Source organism: Excalfactoria chinensis, chromosome 7 (assembly GCF_039878825.1).
Source record: "Excalfactoria chinensis isolate bCotChi1 chromosome 7, bCotChi1.hap2, whole genome shotgun sequence".
Lineage (NCBI taxonomy): Eukaryota > Metazoa > Chordata > Aves > Galliformes > Phasianidae > Excalfactoria > Excalfactoria chinensis.
In genome coordinates, this window is record NC_092831.1 from 20,684,974 (window position 1) to 20,710,905 (window position 25,932).

The window sequence follows — 25,932 nt, forward strand, 5'->3', positions numbered from 1 at the left end:
TACTCAAAATATGTCACAAGAAGATGCTAAATGCTCATGAGATTGTTTTTTAATATTATTCTTTTATGTAAATAAAAGCTATGTACCATTATGGAACCAATATGTCTCTGGCATAGGTCTGCCAACAACTTTTAAGTCAAATCTTGCTGTCTGCCCCTGTGAACATTTGACTGATGTAGGTTTCAGCACAAAAACTGGCTTATATAGTCTCTCTAGTTGTCCTTCATCAGTTTCATCTAATCTGCGCGCAGGAGAACGAGAAGGAGAGCTGCGGGCAGGAGAACGAGAAGGAGAACGTGGAGAAATAGATCTGGAAGGAAAAGAGATGTGTATGAAAATGTCATACAGCAGCATGCTGACATGATAAAGTTTGAATTTTGTCTTTAGCATAATATAGCTTAAAGAGTTTTATCAATTTATCTAGGTGAGAAATTGTGCAGACAATTTTCTTTATTTTTGAAATAATTTACATAGTCAAATAATATGAGCATATGCCACACACAGATAAATTTATTTTTTTCAGATACTGTAAAGTCACAGTTGTAACCTGTCTATTTTTGTGCATGTGTGCGCATATATTTTGTAGATGACACATCCCTGGAGGTGTTCAAGGACAGGTTGGATGGGGCCCTGGGCAGCTTGATTTAGCGGTTGCCAACCCTGTACAACAGGGGGAGCAGATCTTGGTGATCTTTAAGGTCCCTTCCAACCCAAGCCACTCTGTAATTCTGCAGATATTGGATGAACATACTGCTATTTCAAGGACAGGACTTAAGAGCTGCATGCAGTACTAGAATTCCAAGTACAGATGTTATTTTTCTGAAAACATAAGCAGGTGAAGAAAGATATACTGTTGCTGAGGTTGTAAATATAACACAGTGACTAGATATATATGTGAAAGGTGGTACTCTTGAGAGCTGCCGTGCTAATTAAGAAGGTAAATCAGAGAAAAGGTTGGCACATAAATCAGTATGAGCAACGAGAAAAATGTTTAGAATAAAAAGCATAAAAGCTCCAATAACCTAAACTGTTTTCCCTCAGTGTAATGAGTGTCTGGACAGTTTTTATTGCAGAAATTTCATGTAATATATATAACTGTGTACGTACCTGTATCTTCTCATAACTTCAGGTCCTGGCATATAACCTGGAGTTGCCGTGGGCGCAACAGGCTCAACATACAGTTTTGCTGAGCAAATGGCATTTCCTTTCATGTTACTGGCAAAGACAGTATAAATTCCTTCATCTTCAGGTAAAACAACAGGCAAGCGCAGACTGGCACTACCGTCTTGCAGAACTTCCATGTGATAGTGCTCTCCGTGTCTTATGCGCTTACCATCTTTGTACCATGCAATCTGCATGGAAAGAAACAGAAACACTGAGTGAGCTTTCCAGAAGACAAACATCCAGTAATGGACTGTACATACAACAAATTTCTGTTTTTCAGCTGATGCATTGTTATAGTCCAGTAGGGGGAGCTCCTGAGTGGTGTTAACATTTTCTTATTTCAAGGAAAAATGTTAAAACTTAAGTGACATGTTTTCAAATCAAAGTGATTTTCTAATTGTGCTCAATACTCATGCGTGTGCTAACTCCGATACTCAGAAGCAAGATCTATTTCACTGTTGGTATTAAGGTGGATTAAGAAGACTGATCTACCACTGAAATAACTAACCAATCTAACACTGCTGCATCAAGGGACAAAAGAAAATATCAGCTTGATACCACCAGATTGTGTTTCCAATAGACACGCTGTGTTCTGTGTAGAATTAAAATTTTTCACTGAGATGTTAAGGGAGTTTTCAAGTAGAGAAAATAAGTTTTCTTATAAACAGATAAACATCATGTATGTTTGGAGTACCTTTGGCAATGGATATCCAGTTGTCTTGCAATGGAAAGTAACACCAGTGCCTTCAAAGGTTCTGTAATTCTTTAATCTTAAATCAAATCCTGCTTCAATTGCTTCAGATTCAGAAATATCAACCATCATCTCCTCCCCGTCTTCCTCGAGGAGTTCATCTAAGGTGGTCTTAATAATCCTGAGTTCAATTTCCTTGATAAGCCTTTCTTCAAAAGAAGAAATGTGGAATTCCTATGTCAAAAAGCAACAGTGTTAGTTGAGTTATGCATGCCAAATAATGTAAAGAAATGACTTGCAGTGGTAAAATTAAAAAAGATTTCAAACAGCTTGTCAGTATACAAAATAAGCAGTAAACATACCTCATCTTCCACAAAAGTTCTGACCACCACTGTATCTTTTGCCATTTTCTTCCTAATTAAGGCTTGTTCTTTTTCATATTCTTTATCAAAGTCACCATATGAAATGGGTGGGGCTACCTCAGCCACTTTAGGTTCTTGGACATATGCAGTCACTTGAGTTTGGTACATCATTTCTTGTTGGGATTTTATGTAGGCCTCATAATCAGCTAGGAATTATAAACACATTAACTTTGATAAGTGCTTATAGTTTTCACTATAAGAAATAGAAAACAAGTACAAGCAAGTACGAACTTTTTTTACTGGATTTTTTGGGATTTTTTCTTCTGTTTGGTTGGTTTTTTGTTTTGACCAAAGCAGAGATGGTCTGTCAAGCCAATAAAATGCAAGTAGCAATAAAATCTAAATACTAATGCCTTCAGAAGAGCTTTTAGACAATTAAAAGTTCTAATTTACAAGTGTGCTAGTTCTCAAAGTGGAAGTACTTTCAGTAACTCTATTTACTTTCTCCCCCACAGCTCTGTCTTCTGCAACCTCTTTTGCATTTCATAAAGACAACTGAAATTAACCTAAGCTAACTTATTTTCCTTTACTAGATCAACCTATTATTTGTTTCAACTTTGCCCCTATAGTCCTGCGAAGGTCTTGTGTAGACCTATTACGAATGCATACTTTGCATTTCTATAGCTGCACATTCCAACAAAGAAGGTATATCCTTCAAGAACCTGATGCCGAATACTCCGCTTTCAAAGAAGAGTTAGAACAGGTATTAGCATGCTTTCTTAAGGTTTCTTGTGCTGATTAAACTAAATTGCAAAGAATTTGCAGTACAATTTAAAGTGTTTTTCTCTTTACAATGTACCTTCTTCTAGTAAGGAGACCGTTGCAGAAGCTTCTCCAAATTTGTTACGAATGACAATAGTGTATTCTCCGGCATCATCGGCAAAGGTCATGGAAATTTCAAGTTTGCATTCCCCGGTTTCTCGTTTATAACTTACTTTGTATCTATAGAAAACATGGAAGTAGAAGCAGAATTTTTTTATGACTTTGCTTTCAATAGCAATTATGATCAGTTGCACAACTATTTTATAAATGAAAAACAAAACAAAACAAAAATATATTTGCAGTTAATTTTCAATATTCAATGCTATAAATGTATATTTTTTCTCAGCTGCAAAGTGTATTGCTTTCTACAGACAACATTTGTGCACAAACACTACACAGAAAATATAAAACAAATTTAAAATTTCTTCCTGATTTGTTCTTAAAGATGTATAGCATTTCTCATTTTATGATCTTCTGAATACTTATATTTTGAATCTCAGCAGACCAAGCATCACACAAGGTATGATCCGATGATTTTTACATAAATGAGCGATGCTATATGAATGAAAGAAATTGGCTTAGCATCAATAAGAGATCAAAATTATGTCATTATCAACAACACACTCTTTAAAATTATGTTTAAATAGTTTCTGCACATTAAATTACCTGTAGCCAGTCGTAAGAGGAACTCCACCTTTTTTCCAGAGGACATGTGGCTTTGGGTTGCCCCCCACTTGGCACTCAAAAATAATGCTCCCACCTTCAATTAATTTGTGTACTACAGGTTTTCTTATGAAGAAAGGAGGTACGGGTTCTCCCGATACTTCCTCTGCTGCAGCAGAGACATCTTCCATTACAACATCCTTTGTCTCCACATAGCTGAAACAAGATTACAGAACAGGTTAAATGATCAGATGTCTGAAGCTGTCATAGAGTGCAAGAAACTAATGACCACCATAAAAGTGGGCTATTTAGGATTCACTTTACCTTTTCTCTTCTGTAACAACCTTCTCAGAAATGGTTTCTCTAGCCTCAGTTTCTTCTGAAACTGCAATGCAAATAAGACATAGTAAATTCTGAGAATTTTGATAATACATTTGAATAGTGCTTAAACAATGATTTTAGAAAACACAAAGTGAGAGAAGGACAAGTGGTATTTCTCAGAGGACCAGGTACATGCACTGAGGGAGCTGTCAACTCATAATTGCTCTCACCCCCCCCCCTCCTTTTTTTTAAAAAAAAACATGTATACTTGCAGTCCTGCCTCCAAACAGGCCTAGAGTGTAAATCCAGAATTATGTTTGACTTGACAACTGACAAAATGTCAAAGTTACACTATAAGTAACATGCAGTTAACAAAACGATCATCTTCCTTCAGTGACAGGTATACTTACCCTTCACATGCAAGTGGCAAGATGTGCTGACACTCCCAGCCTTATTGGTAGCAGTGCAGGTAAATCTTCCACTGTCTTCTGCAAAGGCTTCACGAATCACGAGGCGAGCAAGTCCCGCTTTGAAAGTGATCTGGAAGTCCATTGAGCTCTCTATCTTGTAGTCTTCCCTGTACCATGTCACAGTAGGTTGAGGGTGACCAGAGATATGGCACTCCAGAGTGACAGACTCACCTTCAGTCACAGTCTTATTTTTAAGACCCTGTATAGCAAAAGAAAAAGAAAAACCACAGTCATTATATATTTTCACTACTATACAGATATTTTAGATTGGATATTATCAAAAACTTTTTCTTGAAAAGACTGATAAGACATTGGAACAGGCTGCAGAGGGAGATAGAATCACTGCCCCTGGAGATGTTGAATGAAAAGTAGATGTGACACTTGGTAGTGCATGTTAAAAGGCATAGTGCTGCTGGGTTGACAGCTGGACTAGATGATCTTACATGTCTTTTCCAACCCTACTGATTTTATAATTATATGACTTTAGTAACTATAACCTTTTGGAATGGAAAATTTAATGACTTTTTCAAAACAGTGTCTTGTTCAACAGTGTATCCATGAAAAAAAGAGGCATTTTCCAAGGGAAGTATTCAAAACTGGATGTGGAATCTCTGCAAATTAAAATCATGTAGCATGATGTTTATGTATGTTTAATAGAGTAATTTTTTCAGTGAAAAGTGTGAAATTGACTTTATGTGAAATGACCATGAACTCTCATCCTCACAAAAGACATCCAGAATTGTTTGTATATGAGATGAAATGTATAATTACATAAAGCCAAATTTTCATGGTCAAAATCTCAAAGATTAAAAAAAAAAAAAAAAAAAAAAAAAAAAAAAAAAAAAAAAAAAAGGCATGAAAGCAGTGTGTAACTACTATTTGCTACAGAGACTAGCTTCAAGCAGGTAAAACTTCACTGGGCAAGGGACCTGGAGTGAAGAAAAGTGATCAAAAAAGCTCTTTTTTAGACTTCTTTGGAGCCAGCAGCAGTGCTGTACCTGAGCTGGCAGCTGGCAGGTTGTGGGTGAGCTCCTGACTGACCAAGGGTGGAGCTGACACTGCCTGCTCTTTATCTCTGGTGATTGACCTTGAACCATTTGCTGTGTGGATAAAAAGAGGCTAGGGAGGGCGTGAACTGGTTCACACAACATAACACAGAAGGTGTGGAAAGCTGTGCTGAGCACCTAGGCTGGAGATAGTTAGTGTCTGAGGGCCACCTGCACTGCCCATTCAATAAGGCAGCAGTGGGAGTGGAGATTGTCTTGAGTGAGCACGGGTAAGTACTCTTGTGTTTTCTCAGCTGACTTGCTCTCCTGCTCTGATACCACCACTTCAAACATGGTCCTCACCAGGAAACGGGCTTCCCGCACAAAGACTGTGGCAACCCAGACAGAGGATCTGCTTAATAACATAGCGGTTCAGGTCTCTGGCTGCTGGAAGTGCCTCAGCCTGTTGCTTGCGGGGGAGGATGGGAAGGATGCCATTTGTGTGCAGTGCAAGCAGCTAGACAAGCTGTTCAACCTGGTTGTGGAGATTGACTGGTGGAGTGACTCTCTGCGAGAAAGGTGCAGAGATTGCACTTCCCAGACTGAGGGAGTAATGGACTCTCTCTCTCTCTCACCATAGTCAAGCAGGGAGAGACAGCTTGAGAGGAGGAATGGCAGCAGGTCTCAGCCCGGTGTCACAGGCAACCCCCATCCCAACCTATCTTGGTTCCCCTGGTCCCTCTCTGTAACAGGTATGAAGCCCTGAAACCAGAGGGAGTGGTGAGTGATAATGATGTGGGAGCACTGCTGCCAAGCTTGCTGGAAGACTGCGTAGAGGAAATGGACCTGGGGTTATTGATAGATGCCCTGCTGAACATGAGCTGACAGTGTGCCCAGGTGGCCAAGGCCAATGGCATCCTGGCTTGCATCAGAAACAGTGTTGCCAGCAGGAGCAGAGAAGTGATTGTTCCCCTGTACTCAGCACTGGTGAGGCTGCACCTCGAGTATTGTGTCCAGTTTTGGGCCCCTCACTGCAAGAATGACATTGAAGCCCTGGAATGTGTTCAGAAGAGGGCAACAAAGCTGGTGAGGGGTCTGGAGCACAGGCCATATGAGGAGAGGCTGAAGGAGCTGGGAATGTTCAGCCTGGAGAAGAGGAGGCTCAGGGGAGACCTCATTGCTCTCTATAACTTCCTGAAGGGAGGTTGTAGTGAGCTGGGGGTTGGCCTCTTCTCTTGTGTCATTAGTGATAGGACCAGAGGGTATGGTTTAAAGCTACGGCAGGGGAGATTGAAGCTGGACATTAGGAAGTATTACTGCTCAGAAAGGGTGGTCAGGCACTGGAATGGACTGCCCAGGGAGGTGGTGGAGTCACCGACCCTGGGGGTGTTCAAGGAAAGACTGGATGTTGTGTTGAGGGACATGGTTTAGTGTGAGCTATTGGTAACAGGTGAACAGTTGGACTGGATTATCTTTTAGGTCATTTCCAACCTTGGTGATTCTATGATTCTGCCTTAATATACATAAAAATTACTTACCCAGACTAAAGTAGGTGGAGTCACAGGTATTTCTGCAGGCACAGGAACTCTGGCAGTTTCTGTCACCTAGATTGTTCAAAAGCATGATTAATAAACATCACACAGGTGAAGGAAAGGAACAGTAGGATTAAGTAAGGAGAAATCTTTGTTTGCCATAGGAAAATATTAGATCCTTAGAAGAATTTATGCAAAGCAGCTAAGAATGAAAAGTCAGGCAAATGCTTCAGAAGGGAAAAACTGGAAGGAGGAGATAATAACCACCTACATTTTTCAGGTGAAAGTCAGAGTAGATGAAATTTGCTTAATGACGTACCTTTGCTTCACTCTCTTTCCGCAACAGCAGGTGATCCTCCCGCACTGCTTCTCTTTTCATGCTTACATCCACTTCTTTTTTCGTCTCAACATCGTAATGAGTTTTATAGGTCTCAGCAGCCTCTGTGAAGGGAAATTGTGGAGGAGCTGACTCTGGTTTTATCTTGATTTCATGCGGCTTTAGCTGAGGTGGTTTCACAGATTTGGTGATCTTTTGCGCAGCAGAAGTAGCAGATAACTCCTTTTCCAGAGTAGCCATGGCAGATCCTGCTATTGAAACCTGTGGAAAAGATGAGAAAGGGTTACAGCTCTAATTCTCCTATTTTCATAAAAGGCATATTCAACACTTGCTCCCCAGGTTTTTTTTGTTGACACTGCAAAGGCTATGGTAGACAAAACTGATCTCTAGTTTTAGTTTGCAGTAGTAGAATACTAGACATACAAAATCTTTCTACTAGTTTTTACTGTAGAACTTAAACAATATGATCATAAGTGAAACTTGCGAAATGTTCTCTAGGTCTACTCACTTAAGATGTTAGCTTTCTATTTTGAAAATCTAGTAGATGTTATAACAAACAATACCACTAATTATTTCAATGAAAGTCATTAAAATACATGAAGGCTTTTCAAAATGTTATTGCAGGTGTAATAAATTTGAATGCATTCAAAAATCTATAAATATTTTAGACAAGTTTATATGGTTTAATTACACTTTCAGAAAAAACTTCTCACTTTTAAAAGATCAGATGAAGAGAAAAACTGTGCTTGAAGGAGAATATTAAGTGTAAATTTAAATACCATTTGAAGGAGTCAGAACAATGGAAAGAATAACACTAAAAATGGATAATGTTATATTACACAATCCAGATTTCAAAAGTCAGCTTTATGTGTAGCAGTCTGCAAGGAAGAAAGAAGCTATTAATGTGCAAGTGAAGTGATGAAAATAATAACCTTCTTAAGGGTCACATCTGGTCTTCAAAAAATGTGAGTTGTATGAAAGGGGTTTTTGATTACACTGTCTGACAAGGTATTGAAGCTGCCTCCTTAAATGGATTCTAATCTTGCTTAAATAAGTAATACTTACAGATCACATTTTAGCAGGTTACATATCTGTTTACAGTGTTACTATTTATTAGTCAAACAAAATTATGAGAACAACTTTAGAGAACATAAAACCTTCTGGAGAAAGTACCATACCAAACTGGAAGAAAGAACAAAATGGTGTGGGTGTCATACCGGTTATTAGAATACATTGTTCTCCTTACATACACTGTTTTTACTTCTTACCTCATATGTATGATCTGGTTTAGGAACAGCAATTTTGGAGACAGTGAAGTGAGGACTTGCTGTGCGGGGTCGTGGGTGTTCTATATGGATTGTCTTCTCTATCTTGGCTTCTGTTTCTCTTTTAATCTACATGAAGAAATGAAAACATTGAGAATGTTGCTGCTCTCTAAACTGAAAAATATCTCATCAAGACATAGTTTTTGGGAAATAATTGAATGGAAACTGGGTCTAACCTCTGCTGATACATGAACTTCCTTCTTTTCAGCAGTTGGAATATGTTTCTCAGGAGGAACGTAGACCGTTTTAACTTCTTTAGTAGCAACATGGTGTTCTGCTTGTGCCTCATGGTCTTTTACAGCATGTTCTTTATAGCCATATTCCACAGTTTTCTGCTTGACATAAGTTTCATCGACTTGCTCTGTCTCCCAAGGTGATCTAACACGTGCCTGATCAACAGCTGCAACAACTGTAGCTACAGCTTCAGCCCTTTTTCCAGCTTCAATCTACAGATAATACAGGCAAAGTTTATACAAATGCTCATCATTGTGTACTAAAGGCTTTTTTTCTGGCAAATGCTTATCAACATACTGCTCAGCAAAGTATATTCAAGATAAAGAGATTTTGCATTCCATACACAGATAAGCAAAAGAAATAAAATTCAAATGTGTTCACTCACAAATACACTTCAGAGTCAGTAGATTCAAATACAGACACATTTCCAAGCTTTATCTACACATATTCAGGCTATAAATATGCTTGAATACTTTATGCATGTCCTTATTTCTATCCAAGTGAACTTTTAATACTTTATAGACAAATTAATTACTACTTGTCTCTGAATACAGCAGCTATATAAATGTACACAATTTTAAAGTCAGTATGCTCATAAACTCCATATAATACCTAAATGCTACTAAAAATGTGTGGAATGTATCTGGCATCTGATACAAATGTATTTACTAAGGAATGTATCCTCAGAATAAAATTACCATAAACCTATCCATAAATTCTGATGCTAATCTATTTTAAGTGATTTTACTAAAGAAGGAAAACTAAGCTTTCAGAGAAATTGGAAATAAAGTCCTTGTATCAGGTCCACTTTTTTGTTTGTTTGTTTGTTTTTTCTCTCTCTTTTCCTAATAGTTGATGAATAATATCAGCTTGAATGTTATCAATTATAACAGGATCCAAACTTCTGCCCAGTCAGTCAACAGTAGATAATGGGATGATTACTGTTTACTGTGATAACTGATCTTGGTGTGCTCTGTAGCAACACAGCATATGAAATGTACATCTTATTGGTAAGAAAAAGACCTAATTTATAATTTAATGCTGATTTTAAAATGATTATTGTCTTAAAATAAATTAATACAAACAAGGCCAAAATGTGATTGCTTTCAAAAATGTCGTATTATCATTAACATAGCGTTAAGGTTACAGTGACCTCAGTTCAGTTTGCCACCAATTTCAAAATCACTGTTTATACTAGCTTGAATTTGGCCCTCAATTTATACCTTATAACAATTAAAGTTTGTGTTGTGTGAAAAACAGTATGATCCAATGCTTAACTTAGAGATGCTGTTTTGCCTGGTACCTGTAAAACTTCAAGGACTCAGTTTGTAGAAAAGAACACTGCAGATTCAGAAATTTCACTGAATTTGAAACAATTTGATCAAGTAAATGCTGCTAGAAAGTCACTGTTAGAGAGTAAACTTTCACAGAGACATCTGATCTTAGTCTGAAAAGTGGCACTTCCTGTCAGGATGGGACAAACATTTTGGTATCACTGGAAACTTAATTAATCTATTATTTGAAAATCATTCCACTTAACAGGCATAACATCAGGAAATAATTTGAATGCATTCTATTGTACTTGAGTAGCTCTTAAAAGGAGAGGTTTGCAGGGAAGGTAATTGGTAACAGTGCATTTCACATCTGCAACAGCTGTATTCACCTGATCATAAGCTAGATGCATTTGTTCTTGCTTGGCTGTAATTTCTTCTCTAGTTCTGGACACTGTGACTGGTGCAATTATTTTCGGAACTACAGTTGTTTTCTTAGCTTCCTTTTTAATCTAATTGTTATAGCAGAAACAAAAGTTTCAGTTACATATGATCTTGAAAAATATTTGAACAATGGGAGAACACTTTGGATGGGAACACAGAAGGAGAATTAAAGGGTTACATCCTTGTGCACTGCAGACAGCTCTGTATTACATATATACTGGTAAGTATTGTTACAACTTGATACCTATTTAAGTAAAAGTAATATATATTTTTTAAATAAAGATGCATTTCAGGAGTCAGACAGTTCATTCCAAAAGTCAGTCCAAAATTATGGGCATCTCATTAATGACAACAATTAGAAGAGAAAGACATAGTGGTGTAATGTAGTCTAATTAATGAGAGTTTGAAAAGTTTGTAAGTGGAATCAATCTTAGAAAGAATGAGCTGGAAATGTACAGTTAGTATTTGCTCAAGGAAACATAAGGTCTGTAAAAACTAGAGGATAAGAAGACAAACATGGCCATTACAGGGCCATTCACCTTTTCATGGCTTATGCTCACATGTTCTTGTTTGGTTGCAATTCCTTCTTTACTTTTCGATATTAAGACTGGAGCTTTAGGTTTTTCAGTGGTAATTACTACCTTTGGTACAGGTTTCAAATCTTCCCTTCTTATCTAGTTTCATGGTGAAGAAAAATAATAGCAATCAATTATGTCTGTCTCCAAAATTACATAATTTTTCAGGAAAGCAGGTCAAGATGTCAGATTATGTACCAATAAGGGGAAAACGCCACCTCTGAAATGAGACAGCTCCTTTGTACAGATTGAGATCTTATATTCAAGCTGAACCATGTCCATTCAAAGTCATTAATACATCACACTAATCTATATGTGAATTAAATAATACACTTCTGAGTTAATTGAAATATACCATTGCTGTTTTGTAGAGACAGTTGGTTTAAAAATGAGAGTTATTGATTCAATTTACTTCCCTCAGTTGAGCTATTCCATTAGTTACTTCCATGAAAAATTATTCCAGAATGTGATCTATCAGATGCATTCAATCTTCACATAAATATGAGCCTCATTAAATCAAGGTTCATATATAAATATTATTGTATGCTGATAATTACCTTTACAATTGATATTCATAAATCTACCTTCAGAAGAAAAGCAAAGGTAGTAGATCATCAGATTTAATTTTGAGTATCCTAGCAATAAAAGCCATAATGCTTGTAGAAACCACAGGAAAGGAGGCTACACTGTTTCCCTGCAGACAGATTCACTATGAATTCAGTAGATCTGAACCCCTAATGCTGGACCGATAGGAATTAGTCACATTATAAAAGTTTGATTTTGTAATATCATCTTCATAAAAAAAAGCAAAGGGAAGCAGAGGAGGACATCTGATGAAGAACAAAGTGTTTAGAAGATTATTAGAGTACAAAAATAAGTTAAACACCTATATCAGATTTACTCACATGTTCATGAGAAACATGCACTTGCTCATGTCGGGCTGATATTTCTTCTCTAGCTGTTGATATTCTCTCTTGTTCCTTGGCTTTGTCTGTGGCAATTATTACTGTGGGTACTGGCATTTTCTCTGGTTCTTTTCTTACCTGTATGTTTACAAGTAAAGAAGTTTGAATTATGTATTGTTCAAAATACAAGGTATGTTTGGGAAGGAGGATATAAACAAAATGGATGAACAACATCAAAATCTGATTTTCAAAATCATCTAGTTTGGAAGCTAACAACATGAACGGCATTTCTATAAAACCTATGAACATTTAGCATTAAAGTAAAACATTGAAAAAAGGTTTGTTTTGCTACTGAAAAACAATAATAAAAGTAATTGGGTCTGAGAACAATAATAAAAGTAATTGGGTCTGAGAAAAACTGTTCTGCATCACAATCAGTTTGGGAAAGTGAAAGATACTAAAACCAAGTTTTAGGTGAAGTTTCATTTTGCCAGGAAGTTCTGATGCAACATGCACTCAAGCATGTGATTTTCTGCTCAGGTGGATTTCTGTCTCTCAGTACTCTAATTTACAGCTTCTTTCTTAGACATTCCAGCATATAAGTATGTAAATGTAACATTTATCTAGAAAAGCTGGTATTCCATTAAATCAAATTAATATTACAGAATACATTCTAAAATAACCTGAGTCCCAGTCAACTCCTGCTATTTTCAAAATAGATTTCAATGCAGAATGAGTTTTTCCCACTTGTTCTGACCCACAGTGCTTCCAACAAATAAAGCAGGCTGCAAATAGCAAGCTTAGAAGAAAAAAATAAAAAAAAAGAAAATTGAAGAGGTATTTCTTATGTCACTTCTAGAATGTAAACCAGAATGAAACGTGTAAACAATAGGATATTTCTAAGTTAAATTTTCAGAAGTTTAGATACCACATTCTTAAGAAGTAACCGTGGAAGTGAAATTAAAAAAAGAATGACATCACCAAGGAGAAGTAGGAGAATGACAGCAATGTAAACTGGAAGAGTGAACAGGGTATCAAATAAGAAGATAGGTTTTATCGATATGTTGTTCATATTTTTCATAGGTTGTCCATCATACATTTGATTTTTTTAAAAACAAGATAAGGTGTGAAAATTATGGGTAACTTCTGTATTCACCTTTTCGCGAGAGATGTGCCTTTGTTCTTGTGAAGTAACAATTCCTTCTCTAGTTCTTGATATTACTGTTTGTTTTGTAGCTTTATCACTGGTAACTACTACCGTTGCCTCCTTTCTCATCTGATTTTTATAGTAACAGACAAACAAAAAACCAAAGCCTTAAAATTCAGTTTAACAAAGGGATCATGAAAAGGTAAGAAGGGAAAATAAGAAAAGAATGCAAATGAAGGAAAAACACTACAGAAGAGTTATTTTATCCTTAGTGAAGAAAGTATAAATGAGATATTAGAAGGAAAAGTTCATCAGTGTAAGAAAAATGTTAGAAAGTAACTAACATAGGAAAACTGAGGAACACTTTCATAGAAGGCATTCTTAAACTTAGAAAAAGTTTAAGAATAATAAGTTCAATTGTACTATGAAGAAAAGTGATGGTGTAAGTAATCCATAAGCATTCCTTTAAAGTGAAAATGTTCTATCTGAGTTATGCATGCTTTTGTAGTGAACAGTTTGTTAATTCCTTGCATTAAATCAAGCCTTTCTCTTTCACACTGATGAAGAGATAAAGGGGAAATTATAGAATGTCTGTGCTTTACTTCTACCTGCTCCTGAACAGGCTGAACATGGACTGCAGTCATTGCTGTCCTTTTAGCAGCTTGCTCTACAACACTTGGAGCTGGCTCTCTCACCATGGCTTGATCCACGGCAGCAACGACTGTTGCAACAGCTGCTGTTTTTTCACTGTCCCTTCTCACCTACATTAGTCACATCAAAAAACATTTTTTCATATTGTGCATACACACAGAAGAAGCACAGAACAAGTACACAGACAGTGTTGCCATCCAGCATTTAAACATTTGCAGCAGAACTCTCTCAACTAGTTACACACAAGTCTTTATAACATTTAGCTCATCTATTCAGCAGTACTGCATCCAAACAGAGCAAAACCAATATTCTTTCCAAAAAATAGACTTTACCTCTTTAGTACCAGCTGCAACTTCACCAGCAGCAGCACCACTAATGGTAACTTGTTCTTGCAGCCCATATCTCCCTTCCCATCTTTCTTCAGTTCTTATTTCAGTTGCACTTGTAGATACTCTGGTTTCCTTCATATGGGCTTCAGCTGTTGCAGAATATCCTTCCTGCCTCCAAGGAGGAAGGACTTCAGCCCCAGGTGTCACTACCTGTGCTTTACGGATTGGTGATGGAGATTTTACTGGTCTAATAGGAGAGGTGGAGATTCTTCCAGCAGGAGAAACGGACCTGATGAAAGTATACAGTATTCATATAGTGTCATGACTACTCTATAACAGTGCTGGCCTGAACTTCCATTCTTTCCTGCTTTCAAAGAACTACAAAGACCTGAAGACACATTTTTAAAGGGCTGTTAGGTGTTCTACTCGAAAGTTACATTTTTCTGCTTTAGTATATTCCTTACATTAATTTTTTGTGCATGTATTTTGCTTATTTTTATACTCATCTGTGCAACATATCACTTCAGTAGATATATTCCTAAACTGAAATAAAGGTAAAGGTAAAAGTGCATTTCATACAAGTACATACATTTAAACATAAAAAATAGATAATTAGCCTCTAATTCCTGGCTTCATTTTCCCACAAATAGTGATATAAAAGGCATTTTTCAACATACTTTCATAGGCTTTTTAATGAACTTTTTGTTGTTGTTGTTGTTGCAAGGAATTATGTTATGTTGTATTTCTCAGGTACTGGTCGTAAGTACTGCACCATTGCAGCAGTAGGTGGCAGCAACATCACATTAACTTTTAGATTAATTTTTTTGATATAATGCAGCCCTAAAAATGGTTTGTCTGGCACAGCAGAATGGAACTTACAGCTTCACTGCACACAAGATGGCACTATTGAGTTACTCTTTCACCTTGATGTTGCTATTTACTACAAATTCATTTCTGCCTTTGCTCGTTTGTTACTGTCAGTAGGCAAAATTCATCAGCACATCTAGTACTGGGAATTTAGTTGAGGCTTTCCTGAACTTGGATAAGTTGCTTCCCTAATGCTTGTGCTTCAGGATGCTGGGACCACAGGACTTACAAAACTATTATTTATTTACCTGTCAGCTTGAAACTACCAGGATCTTCCACACCACAGGTCCTGCTCTTCAAATTACTCACTTTCCCTCTCAAAATCCTTTACACATTAGAGCTGAATTTCATTTTTTTTTATTATTTTTTTTTTTGTAACGACTTGTACCCTACCTACATTCCAAACATTTTTTTCTGCAATCTTTACAATAACACACATGGAACATGAGTGGTGACACAAGTAGCCCAGAGAAGTTGTGGAAGAGCCATTCCTGGAGGTGTTCAAGGCCAGGTTTGATGGGATGCTGAGCAGTCTGATTGGATGGTGGGCAGGGGATTTGAACTGGATGAACTGTAAGGTCCTGTGGCTACCCAAGTCATTCTGTGATTCTATGACTAACCTGTGTTCACGGTTTTCATATATTCTTCCATTCTTTTTGCCACTCATCAAAGTAATTTTTCTTTTCTCTGTCTGTATAAAAATAATCATCAAGGGCGAGCTGCTCTGTTGTTTTCTTATGTTTCATCACAAACTGGGTTCTTTGAGTGCTATTTTGATTGTATATAAAACAATCAAATGGGACTTATTGTGTAAAGGATTTTCTTCCATATGGCCCAAAAAATTTACAGAAGAGAAGCACACACTTCTTTTTTAGCAGCAGCAAATATAGTATATTACATATCACAGTCTAAATAAATTCACAGTACCAAGTCAGCACGTTCTTCAATTTTATACTATGGTCTCATTCTGCAGTATTAATCCTGTATATGGAAGTGATTAAAAGAGTGATATTGTTTGAAAGATGTTTACCTTACTGGTGAAGGTGTTGGTGCTCTGACATGTCTTACAGGTGATGGTGATTGTCTAACAGGTGACGGTGACTGCTGTCGTGCCATCTGTGCTTTTGTAGTAATTACTGGTGGAGTTGGTGATTTCGATGTAGGTCTAGGAGGCATTCGTGGAGGTGCTTTGTGTGGGAGCTGTTGGGCTGTTGCACCTTCTATGACCATTTCAACACTTGTAAGTGATCTGGCATCAAAGTGGGCTTCAATCTTCTGCAATGAAACCAAGAAAACAAGTCTGAGCTATTGTACACTTAATCATCCACAATAAAGTCTTACATTCCTTGTTTTTGAAAAATATACCTTTTCAGTTCTGGCTTGTCTTGTTTGTGAAATCTGAGCAGTCGAAACAATTGTTTTTGTCTTTTTAGCAGGAACGGCTTCTTCTTCACCTTTTGAAAGAGAAAATAAAGTCAGGAGAATATGCCAATAAACACCCAGTTGCAGAAATAAATGGGTATTCAATCTATATACCAATGTATATAAGCAACAGAGGAAGAGTGAAGCAGCCTAATGTTTCTCCTGCAACATTTGTAGACATATAATTGTGAAAACAGTTAAAATAAGGTTTATCTTTTTGCATTACTATGTCATTAGAAATAAAAAATAAATTAATATGAACACATTTATTTCAATTGGAGAGTGAGTCCTGGATCCCCAGTGACTACACATACAATGTGGAAGTCTGGCTGAGGTGAAACACATAAGAAACTTCTTTGGGTATAATGATTCATTGCTACAATTCTCTGCTAAGTACAGTCTTCATTCTTACCAAGCTAACTTATAAGACCACATACAGTTACACAGTCAAACATATATATTTTATCAAAGTCAGTATACAAGTATAATTTTGAGAAATACACTGAACAAAATAAGAATAACAGAAACTATTCCACACTTGTTTCTGTTTACTGTGAATCATGGGTCTTTTTAAAATTTCAGACAAAAACCTTTGGCAAATTTCACTGGAGAGAATGCTTTTTCACAAGAAGTTAATAACTCTTAAAAGAGTTATAATACCATTGATATAACTTTGATATAGTGGTATATATTGTATCATTACAACAGCATATACCCTTATTTTCATGGCTTGTAAATCTAGCTCCATTACCTTGAATCAGTAGTTCGGCTGTTGAAGTAGCACGTCCCACGTTATTTGTAGCATTTACTGAATAAGTACCGGAGTCTTCAGGATATGCTTCTGCAATTATTAGGCTGTAAAGGTCTCCTTCTTGTAAAATTTGAAAATCGGGGGAGCTTTGGATTTCTACTCCATCCCGATAAAACTTCACCACAGGTGTAGGGATTCCAGTCACTCTCACGTCAAGTCGAACTTGACTTCCCTGCCTTGCAGTCATGCTCTGTAGTCGTTGTGAAAAGTTTGGTGGTGCAGTTCCAGCTGCAATTTTATTGAAGAGAAAAGTAGAAAAGTAATAAGAAGAATTTTTAGGGCTAGATATTTTCTTTACTACTAACTCTAAGTGAGTTATTGAGCTAAATATCATTCAGATCTCCATTCTGCAGAACTCCAACATTCTTTAATGATTGGTTTGACTGTAGCTAGTGTGACACATTGGATGAGTAGCAGTATGTACAGGGATAGGCTAGAAATTTGTAACTGTGAATAAAAGTTCACAAAATGAAGACCATATAGTTAAAGCGTGAAGGATGTTACTAGTAATTATTTGTGAGTATAAAGCAGTCTAGACTTCAGCTTATATGAGAATATTTATTATTATTATTCATTTCTTTGCTAATCACATACTCCAAATTCAATCCTTTTCATCACCTGTGACACTTCTGCTGTTACTCCCTTTCTCACACAACTACTGGAGAGAATCACTTTTATTTAGTTGCCAAGTACCTGTAACAAGCAGCTCAGCAGTACTAGTTGCTTGCCCAGATCCATTGGTGGCTTGTATGGTATATCTTCCACTGTTTGCTTCTGTCACGGAGGGGATCACCAGTTTAGCGCGGCCATCACTAAACGAGATCTGCACTCCGGGCAGAGTTGCAGCAGAGAGAACCTGGCCATCCCGATACCAGCTCACCTCAGGAACTGGGAAACCTAGGGAAAATAAATAGAATACAAAATTATTTTTGCTTGACACACACTTCCATGTCAGACACCATTTTGTCAGACTGCCCCTCTGCTGCCATCTATCACACAGCAACAGAACAGTGATGAAAAGGTTTAGCATCTACTGCCACACCACCATCCACCTCTGACATTCTTGGCCAACAGAATAAAGCAGGAAGTTCTTGTACTTGAACATGTATACATGTCTGAAGTGGAGAATAATGTCATAGGCCCAGATTTATGATTATATTTCCAGTAACATGGTGATAAAGGTTTTCTTGTTAGAAATGTCTTTAAAATATGATATTTTAAAGAACAATAGTATCAGTGCAGTGGCAACTGCACTTAGGAAATTACTTGAATAAAGAATGGATTATAGTTTTTGACAGCATATTTGAAAATTATAAGGAGAATGAACCAATGCAAGATGATTTTTATTTATTTGCTAGTGTCTAAGTAGTACTGTTTATTGCTAGCAAAATTATCCAGTCTATTAGGAGACAAAATAAATTAGATCCTCTAGTCAGCTATTGTTGTATTATTTTGGGTTTTATTGTGTCAGGATAATGACTGCTTGAGAATAAAATGAAAGAGAAGCTGAGATGTGTATTTAGTTTTTATGCAAAGTTTGTAGTCATGCCAGATGATTAGGAAAGTTTCAGGTTTTACTCATAGCTGAAAAACTATGTAAATATGTAGAATACAGACACAAATGCTGACAGAATTAGGTTAGTATTAAAAGAGCTTAGAAGTCTAGAAGGTAAAAGTAGACTTAAGCATTGCTCATTTCACAGATGGAAGTTTTTAAATAGCCCTGATGGAGATAGTATAATTCAATTTATGGTATGGAGCCCTCAGTACAAGAAAGGCATAGAGCTGTTGAAAAGGGTCCAGAGCAGGGCCACAGAGATGATCAGGGGGCTGGAGCACCACCCCTAAGAAGACAGGCTAAGGGAGCTGGGCTTGTTCAGCCTGGAGAAAAGAAGGCTGCGGGGTGACCTCATTGCAGCCTTTCAGTACCTGAAGGGTACCTATAATCAGCGGGGGAGTAAACTCTTTGAAAGGGCCAACAATAGTAGGACAAGGGGAAATGGTCTAAAGTTGATAAAGGGAAGATTTAGGTTGAATGTTAGGGGGAAGCTCTTTACTAGGTGAGGTGGTGTGGTCCTGGAACAGGCTGGCCAGGGAAGTTGTGGATGCCCCTTCCCTGCAGGTGTTCAAGGCCAGGTTGGATGGGGCCCTGGGCAACCTGATCTAGTAAACATGGAAGTTTGGTGGCCCTGCCAGGCAGGGGGGTTGGAGCTTCATGATCCTTGAGGTCCCTTCCAACCCGGGCCATTCTGTGATTCTGTGAAATTTTGAACTACAAGTAGAGGACAGTTTGGCACTATCACTGTAAACATGGCCCATCCAGCAGATCTCACTGATTTGATCCATAGCTGTGCATTCTAAATTTCTGCACATCACTTTCAAAGCATCCTAGCATTAGGATGCATTAGGTTGAATAAGGCATATACTTAAAAAAAAAAAAAAGGGCTATTTTGATATTTCAAACTGTCATGTTGAAGAGGTTAAAAGTTAGAAGTCATTTGAATAATCTGAACATGAGTACCATGCCATAAAGACAGGGACTAAACTATACAATCTTCTTCAGACTATCACTATTAAAGAGGTTTACTTTTCTACATTACTTATATTGTAGTTACTGAAAAATTCTTTTTCATCTGAGAATTACTCAAGTTCTTTGAGCTTTATTGCAAAAAAGAAGAATATGAACCTGAAGTTTCTGAAATTTACAGTTTAAGTAATTGAATTCTATTAAATTGTCCTGGCAATCTACACAAAATCTATGTGATTTTTTCAACAATATGTAAAGTCTGGCTTGCATGGGGTAAGACATCAAAAATTCACTTATATGGAGACATAAAGATGAACACAGTTATAACACCAGCAGCTCTGCAAACCTTCTAGACAGTAATGTGCTATCTCATGTCCTGTCAGTTACTGCTCACCCACTGGGTATATCACATGATTATTTACCACCTGCTCTAGAATTTACTGCTTTTAAATCATGGTTTTTTAGTGATCCAAATTTTCTGAGTGCACAGGGTGATATTATGTAATTTTTTTATCAACTATCAGATCTTAGCAGTGTGTCATTTAACACACAATCTGACAGAATATATCTCATTTTTTTCCAGTTACAGTCTGCAAAATTGCCTCACAGGTGGTTGCTGATTTTGTGTTGGTACCCCCAGATAAAGTGAGCTTTTCACATTCAAATGACAACTCTGTATTAATACTTGACTTGTACACAAAGAGCAATGTTGTCAGAGATAAACAGAAAGTTTGAGTTTCAATTTCATAACCATTAATGACTTATGGAAAAACAAACAAACAAACAACAACAACAACAAACAAAACAAAAGCTATGTGACAGAAACAAAGCCTTGTAGTCCATTATTTATGCAATTAGATCAAGAAATAAATAATAATTTTAATCTATTAGAAAAACTAAAATGCTGTCAGATCTGTCAGTGAACAGGTAAATTTTTCAGGGGTAGGAGAGATTTCAGAGTCTTATAACATGAGGTGAATAAAAGCTGACAGGATCCATTCTCACATAAGATTTGGTACTAAATTAAAATTATGGAAAATATGGTGTAAACAGTTAGAAAAACTACTGCATCTTGAAGTAGAAAATTAAGTTCCCTTCCTAAGAACTTACTGGTATTCACATAGGTGAAATGAACCGAAATCACACATTGAGAAGTAGCACTAGCATTGTTACTGAGGCTGGTGGCAAGTATCTGTCTGTAAGTGTCAGTGAATTTGTGTGAAATTAAATTTTCCACTGAAAATTGAAATACATAGACAACAAGGCAATTAGCTGAAGAAGAAAGCCAAATTGAAGAATATGGCAAGAAAAATCATCGTGGATGTAGTCTACAGAAATAGATGTGTTCAAATGTCTTCTGAGAACCATAGCTCACCAAAATGTCCAAGTGATGAACCACAGTGGACCGTAGATGTCAGTGCTTTATAGATGGACAGATCATGTGTTTGCACCTGTCACAGAGCATCTGGGTAGTTCTAGACTCAGAAGAATTTTTTATGGTATGTGGGTTGTCATATTGTTAATGCCTCTAATACAGTATAATTCCCTCATCAAGAACATGTGCCATTTCTCCTTAGTCACTGCTGAGGTCAGAGACATGCTTAGAACCGGGTGTTGGTTCTATAAAACATTGTCTCAGGGTTTACATGTTGAGGGCTTCCCCCCCCCATATTTTAGGGTGTTTTGTGAGTAGAATGGTAAAATGAAATATGCTTTAAAATGAGGTGGCATCTTTAAATTTCAGCAACAACTGTGAACTCCTATTCATCCAGCCTTGTATTACCATCATGATAACAATGCACTTCTACTATTTGGCTAACCAGATAGGCAACATACATCTAGATGTCATGATTTTAATTTTGGAGTTCTGGCAGGGGTTAAGTAAATGAGTAATGTAGCTTAGCCAGAAAAAAAAAAAAAAAAAAAAAAAAAAAAAGACTTAGCATCTCGTCAATGAAGAGCTGGCTTTACTTTTGTACCTGGGCTCCTCATTCCATCTCATTATCATCCAAACAAGATTACCCCTTCTGCACTGATAGGAGGGTTTCTAATTAGCACAGCATGCATTTTTATCTACATACTATTTTTTAATGCTGTTTTCCCTATTTTTGATGATTGTAACATACAAGAGAATTTAATCCCTGTCTCATGGGCAGGGTGACTGGCTACTCCCTGGAAGCCATCTTAACTTTATGCAGAATGTTTGTGGAATCCTGACAACACCTCACAGAGCTAACAACCACTGCCTGAATTCTGGTCATTCTGTACATTCGTCTTTCAACATAATCCATTCAGATTATGAGCTATGCAAAGTGTTTTCATTTATTTTCTGCAGCTTGAATGATACCAATAACAACAAAAGTTAATCTTGCAAGAATAAATCAAAACCTTACCGCTAATCTGAGCCTCAAAGGTTGCGGCACTACCCTCCAGTGCCACAACACTTTGTAACGGCTGCGTAAATGTTGGTGCTTTCGTCGTCATCTTTACAGGCACTCTGAAAACAAGAACATAATTAGATATCACTGGTCATATTGTTACTATACACACATCCTTCTTGTAAGATTTTAGGAATATCTGTTACTACTCATAACAATTCATTCCTACGTTTGAATCCCATTGACCTACTAAAATGAGAAGAATGTATGTTTTGAAAAGGTTGTGTAGCGAGTTAATCTTAGGGCACACTTAACTGAGTTGGATGTTAAACATATTTAGTACAGCTATGAATTGGCATTACAAATATGCAGCAGGAGAAAAAGTTCCACTTGACTCACTGCATGACCTTGAACAGGTCATCTCTAGCCTCTCTATTTTTCCATTAATCTCCTTTACCTAAAGAGAAAACAATCTCTGTATAAAAGATCTTTGGAAGGATCTGAAAATATTTTGGTATTGCAAATCATTTGCATTCTCCATTGGGAAGATAACCAGATCAGTAAGCAGCAATTTAAAATGTGAAGGTCTACTATCTATTTTACTGCTAATAATCCAAACTTGACAGGAGGCTCCCTTTTAAAGGCAGTCTGCAAGCAAGGAATAATTTCATTTTACACAGAACCATACAGACATTATAGATGCAGATAAAATTCTATTCTTTCTTAGAGAGTATCTCAATGGAATTTTGAATATGGGGAGACAACCACCTTCGAAATGTGAGCTAGGGTATAAAGTAGCCACTGACACTGATGGTTTGAACAACTGCAAACCCATGTGAAATCAGAAAGAAAAATAGTTTGCCTCCTCTTAAGCCACTACTTTGAAACAGCACACTGCCACTAAAAAGGCTTCTGTATTTGAAGTATTTTATATTTGCTTGAAACTATTTAGGTAGTGACGCTGAATTTAAACTCAAGGTTTTAGATATGGAACTTTTAAAACCTTAGCCTGGTATCTTCTTAACAGTGTCATTCATACAATAAGGTTACATTTTTTTCTCTCTTTAAAAAAAACAAAAAAACAAAACAAACAAAAAAAAAAAAAACACAAACACACACACAAACACACACACAAAACTTCCCCTGTGAGCATATAACGTTCTACTAACAAAAAGTTAATTTCATAACCCTTTCAAATTCATTTATCTTACACAAATTTCTGGTGTTCACTTTGGCTTTTATACTTGGTTATATGTCAGTTCCAGACTTAAAAACTAATGAGACAGTGAAGTGCCTTTCATGATTAGTTATCTTACTCCATCTTTCAAAGGAGTGGAAATTCTTCATGAGGACTTTTCTCATTGAAATTCATGTCTGATCTGTTCATAAAAAAGTGGAGGGGCAGAACAGGATATTGTGCAGGGATTAGAGCTGCTTTTTATTGCCTTTATCTGAGTACTTGCCCAAGCCTGGAAAAGGAGTAATCTTTTATCATATTTAACAGTTTCATGGGGGAAAATATGACCAACTTTTGATCCTTCTTTTCTCTGAATGGCATATGAAGAAAATTACCTATCACATGTAATTCACTGAGATCTATTTCAATTGTCAATTTTGAAGCTCAGATAATACACATGAAAATAATCTTAAAAGTATTTAAACATTGTGAAATATTATACATAATTTTCAGACATCAGAATAGATTATCAAACACTCAATTAAGCATAATTTTCATTGAGTTCACATATAATTCATGCATCTCATTGTCTAGGCAAATTTTAGTGTTGAAGATCTGATCTTATAAGGCTTTTTTGTATAATTAGGATTGAAAGCATGCATCTGAAATGTCATGTTCCAGAAATAGCCTTCCAGGCTATGAATGACAACAGACAAGTGTTCCAGAGCTGCCATGTAATTGATACCTTAGCAGTTGATTCCCTTAAAAAGTCATCAGCGCTTAGCTGATACCACATGCATTTTATCAGAGCTATTCTTGGAGCTTCTCAGTTTATCTCTTGGTACCATAACCTTGAACACTCCCAACAGAAAGGAGTTTTTAAGTTAAGCAGATGTTTCCATGCCCTCTTCAAATCTTCACTTATATCAACTTTAACAATACTTATACTGTAAAAACTCTTTATCTAATGTTATTGTAACTCACCCCCTGAAATTTAAGACAATCCTGTTAGAGTTTATGTGCTCCATGTTCATACTCTGAAACCTATACCTCATCCGAGTAAACATATATAACAGAGAGCACATCAAACTTATTGACTAAGAACACCGGTTACACTAGGAGAAACACATTACTAACCTGAGATCTCAAAGTGCCTGTAGGAGTGGGCTAAGCCCAACGAAATCTTCTTGAACGACGTCCTTATCCAGAGTAAGATTTTTTTAGACAATCCCAGCATGAGAATTGATGAGCCTCTAACCATAAAAACAAAACTACACAGTCTTGACAGTGTAGTTTTGTTTTTTGCAATCCCTACACCCGAGGCGAGGCGGGGAATGCACGACTGCTCAGAAGTGCTAACATAGTTGTTTTACTTTATATACCCCAGCTCTGCTGACAGGTCTGCATCATCACGCCAGTTCTGATTGGTTTCCTGAAAGAAAGTATCTTGTGAGAGGGGATCCACTCTGTGTAACCATACACCACCTGTTGGTTTGATTGGCAATGCTAATTTTGGAAGCACAAAAGGGATTCACTGAGGAAACAGCATCTGTTCCAAAGATTTGGGTCTATAATTTAGTTTGGTTTGCAGCGCACAGTTTAAAAGCCACTGCAAATTTCTGAAGTCATAAGCCCAAGAGGAAATAAGCAATAAATAAGAATTCTGACAGAGAGTACAGACAAGTCTGTAGTAGTCATATTGTTAAGATTTAACCTTATTTTCTTTTGCTATAAAATATCCAAGAAGCTACCAAATGCATCTGTCAATCACCAGACTAAATAAGTAAGCTGATCTCAGACATGTGGCCACATGCTATTAGAATACACTGTTTAAATTATATCTTTTTTCCATAAGTGTGAATTGCAAAATTGTATTTGATAATATATAGATTTGACTCTGATTTTTTAAATTTCATTTATGATTTTTCAGTTGGATGTGCCAAACATTTAAGCTTAAACAATAGTTTGCAGAGTGCTGAAATATAAAATTTGTGAACATAAATGAACAATAACTGACTGCAATTGCTTAATAAGTAAATTTTATATCTAACAGCTTTTACTCCAGATCTGTGGTGGTTTTGTGCAGACTGCAGATTTAATCATCCATAGCATATTAGTTAGCAAACTTGCACTGGCCCATATTTCTCAGTCTGAGCAGCTAATTAATTCTGAGGCACTATTAATTGCCTTAGAAAGAGCGGTCAATTAGAAAAGGTGGAATGGGAGCTGTATCACCACAGCCTTACATTTGCTTCCCTATGAAAACGAAATGCATTTAAATCACATTTGGCAAACTCTAAGAACAGAACTGGCTCATAAGACTATTTACGTGCTTAAACCATGCTTGTGTTATATGTAAGCAGAGCACTTCAGTGTGCTGTCACCAAGATCTGCACTGAAAAATATCCCTCCAGCACATGGGAGAGCCATTCTTGTCACAAGTTTGCTGCTGATAAGGGAGGGAGGGGCCCAGCAGCTTCATAGCATCCATCTCCTTCCTCAGTCAAAAGGCTTCAGGAGT

General features: G+C 36.8%; 1 protein-coding gene across 1 annotated transcript in view; it reads right to left on the reverse strand.

The window, feature by feature from the left end:
• TTN (titin) overlaps window positions 1-24,658 on the reverse strand; it is a 240,350-nt gene extending 215,692 nt beyond the window's left edge. Inside the window, exons 1-24 of the mRNA XM_072341903.1 lie at window positions 24,549-24,658; window positions 22,250-22,353; window positions 18,023-18,226; window positions 17,270-17,557; window positions 16,462-16,550; window positions 16,127-16,371; window positions 14,233-14,518; window positions 13,858-14,010; window positions 13,259-13,378; window positions 12,103-12,240; window positions 11,162-11,296; window positions 10,571-10,690; window positions 8,850-9,119; window positions 8,617-8,742; window positions 7,331-7,609; window positions 7,018-7,083; window positions 4,434-4,692; window positions 4,027-4,087; window positions 3,706-3,918; window positions 3,077-3,219; window positions 2,218-2,423; window positions 1,859-2,089; window positions 1,108-1,352; window positions 87-310 (exon numbers count right to left, since the gene is read on the reverse strand). Coding sequence (XP_072198004.1) covers window positions 87-310; window positions 1,108-1,352; window positions 1,859-2,089; window positions 2,218-2,423; window positions 3,077-3,219; window positions 3,706-3,918; window positions 4,027-4,087; window positions 4,434-4,692; window positions 7,018-7,083; window positions 7,331-7,609; window positions 8,617-8,742; window positions 8,850-9,119; window positions 10,571-10,690; window positions 11,162-11,296; window positions 12,103-12,240; window positions 13,259-13,378; window positions 13,858-14,010; window positions 14,233-14,518; window positions 16,127-16,371; window positions 16,462-16,550; window positions 17,270-17,557; window positions 18,023-18,226; window positions 22,250-22,340 — 4,192 coding nt within the window. The 5' untranslated portion in view covers window positions 22,341-22,353; window positions 24,549-24,658. The remainder of the gene's footprint in view (window positions 1-86; window positions 311-1,107; window positions 1,353-1,858; window positions 2,090-2,217; window positions 2,424-3,076; window positions 3,220-3,705; window positions 3,919-4,026; window positions 4,088-4,433; window positions 4,693-7,017; window positions 7,084-7,330; window positions 7,610-8,616; window positions 8,743-8,849; window positions 9,120-10,570; window positions 10,691-11,161; window positions 11,297-12,102; window positions 12,241-13,258; window positions 13,379-13,857; window positions 14,011-14,232; window positions 14,519-16,126; window positions 16,372-16,461; window positions 16,551-17,269; window positions 17,558-18,022; window positions 18,227-22,249; window positions 22,354-24,548) is intronic.
• Window positions 24,659-25,932: the final 1,274 nt, after the last annotated feature.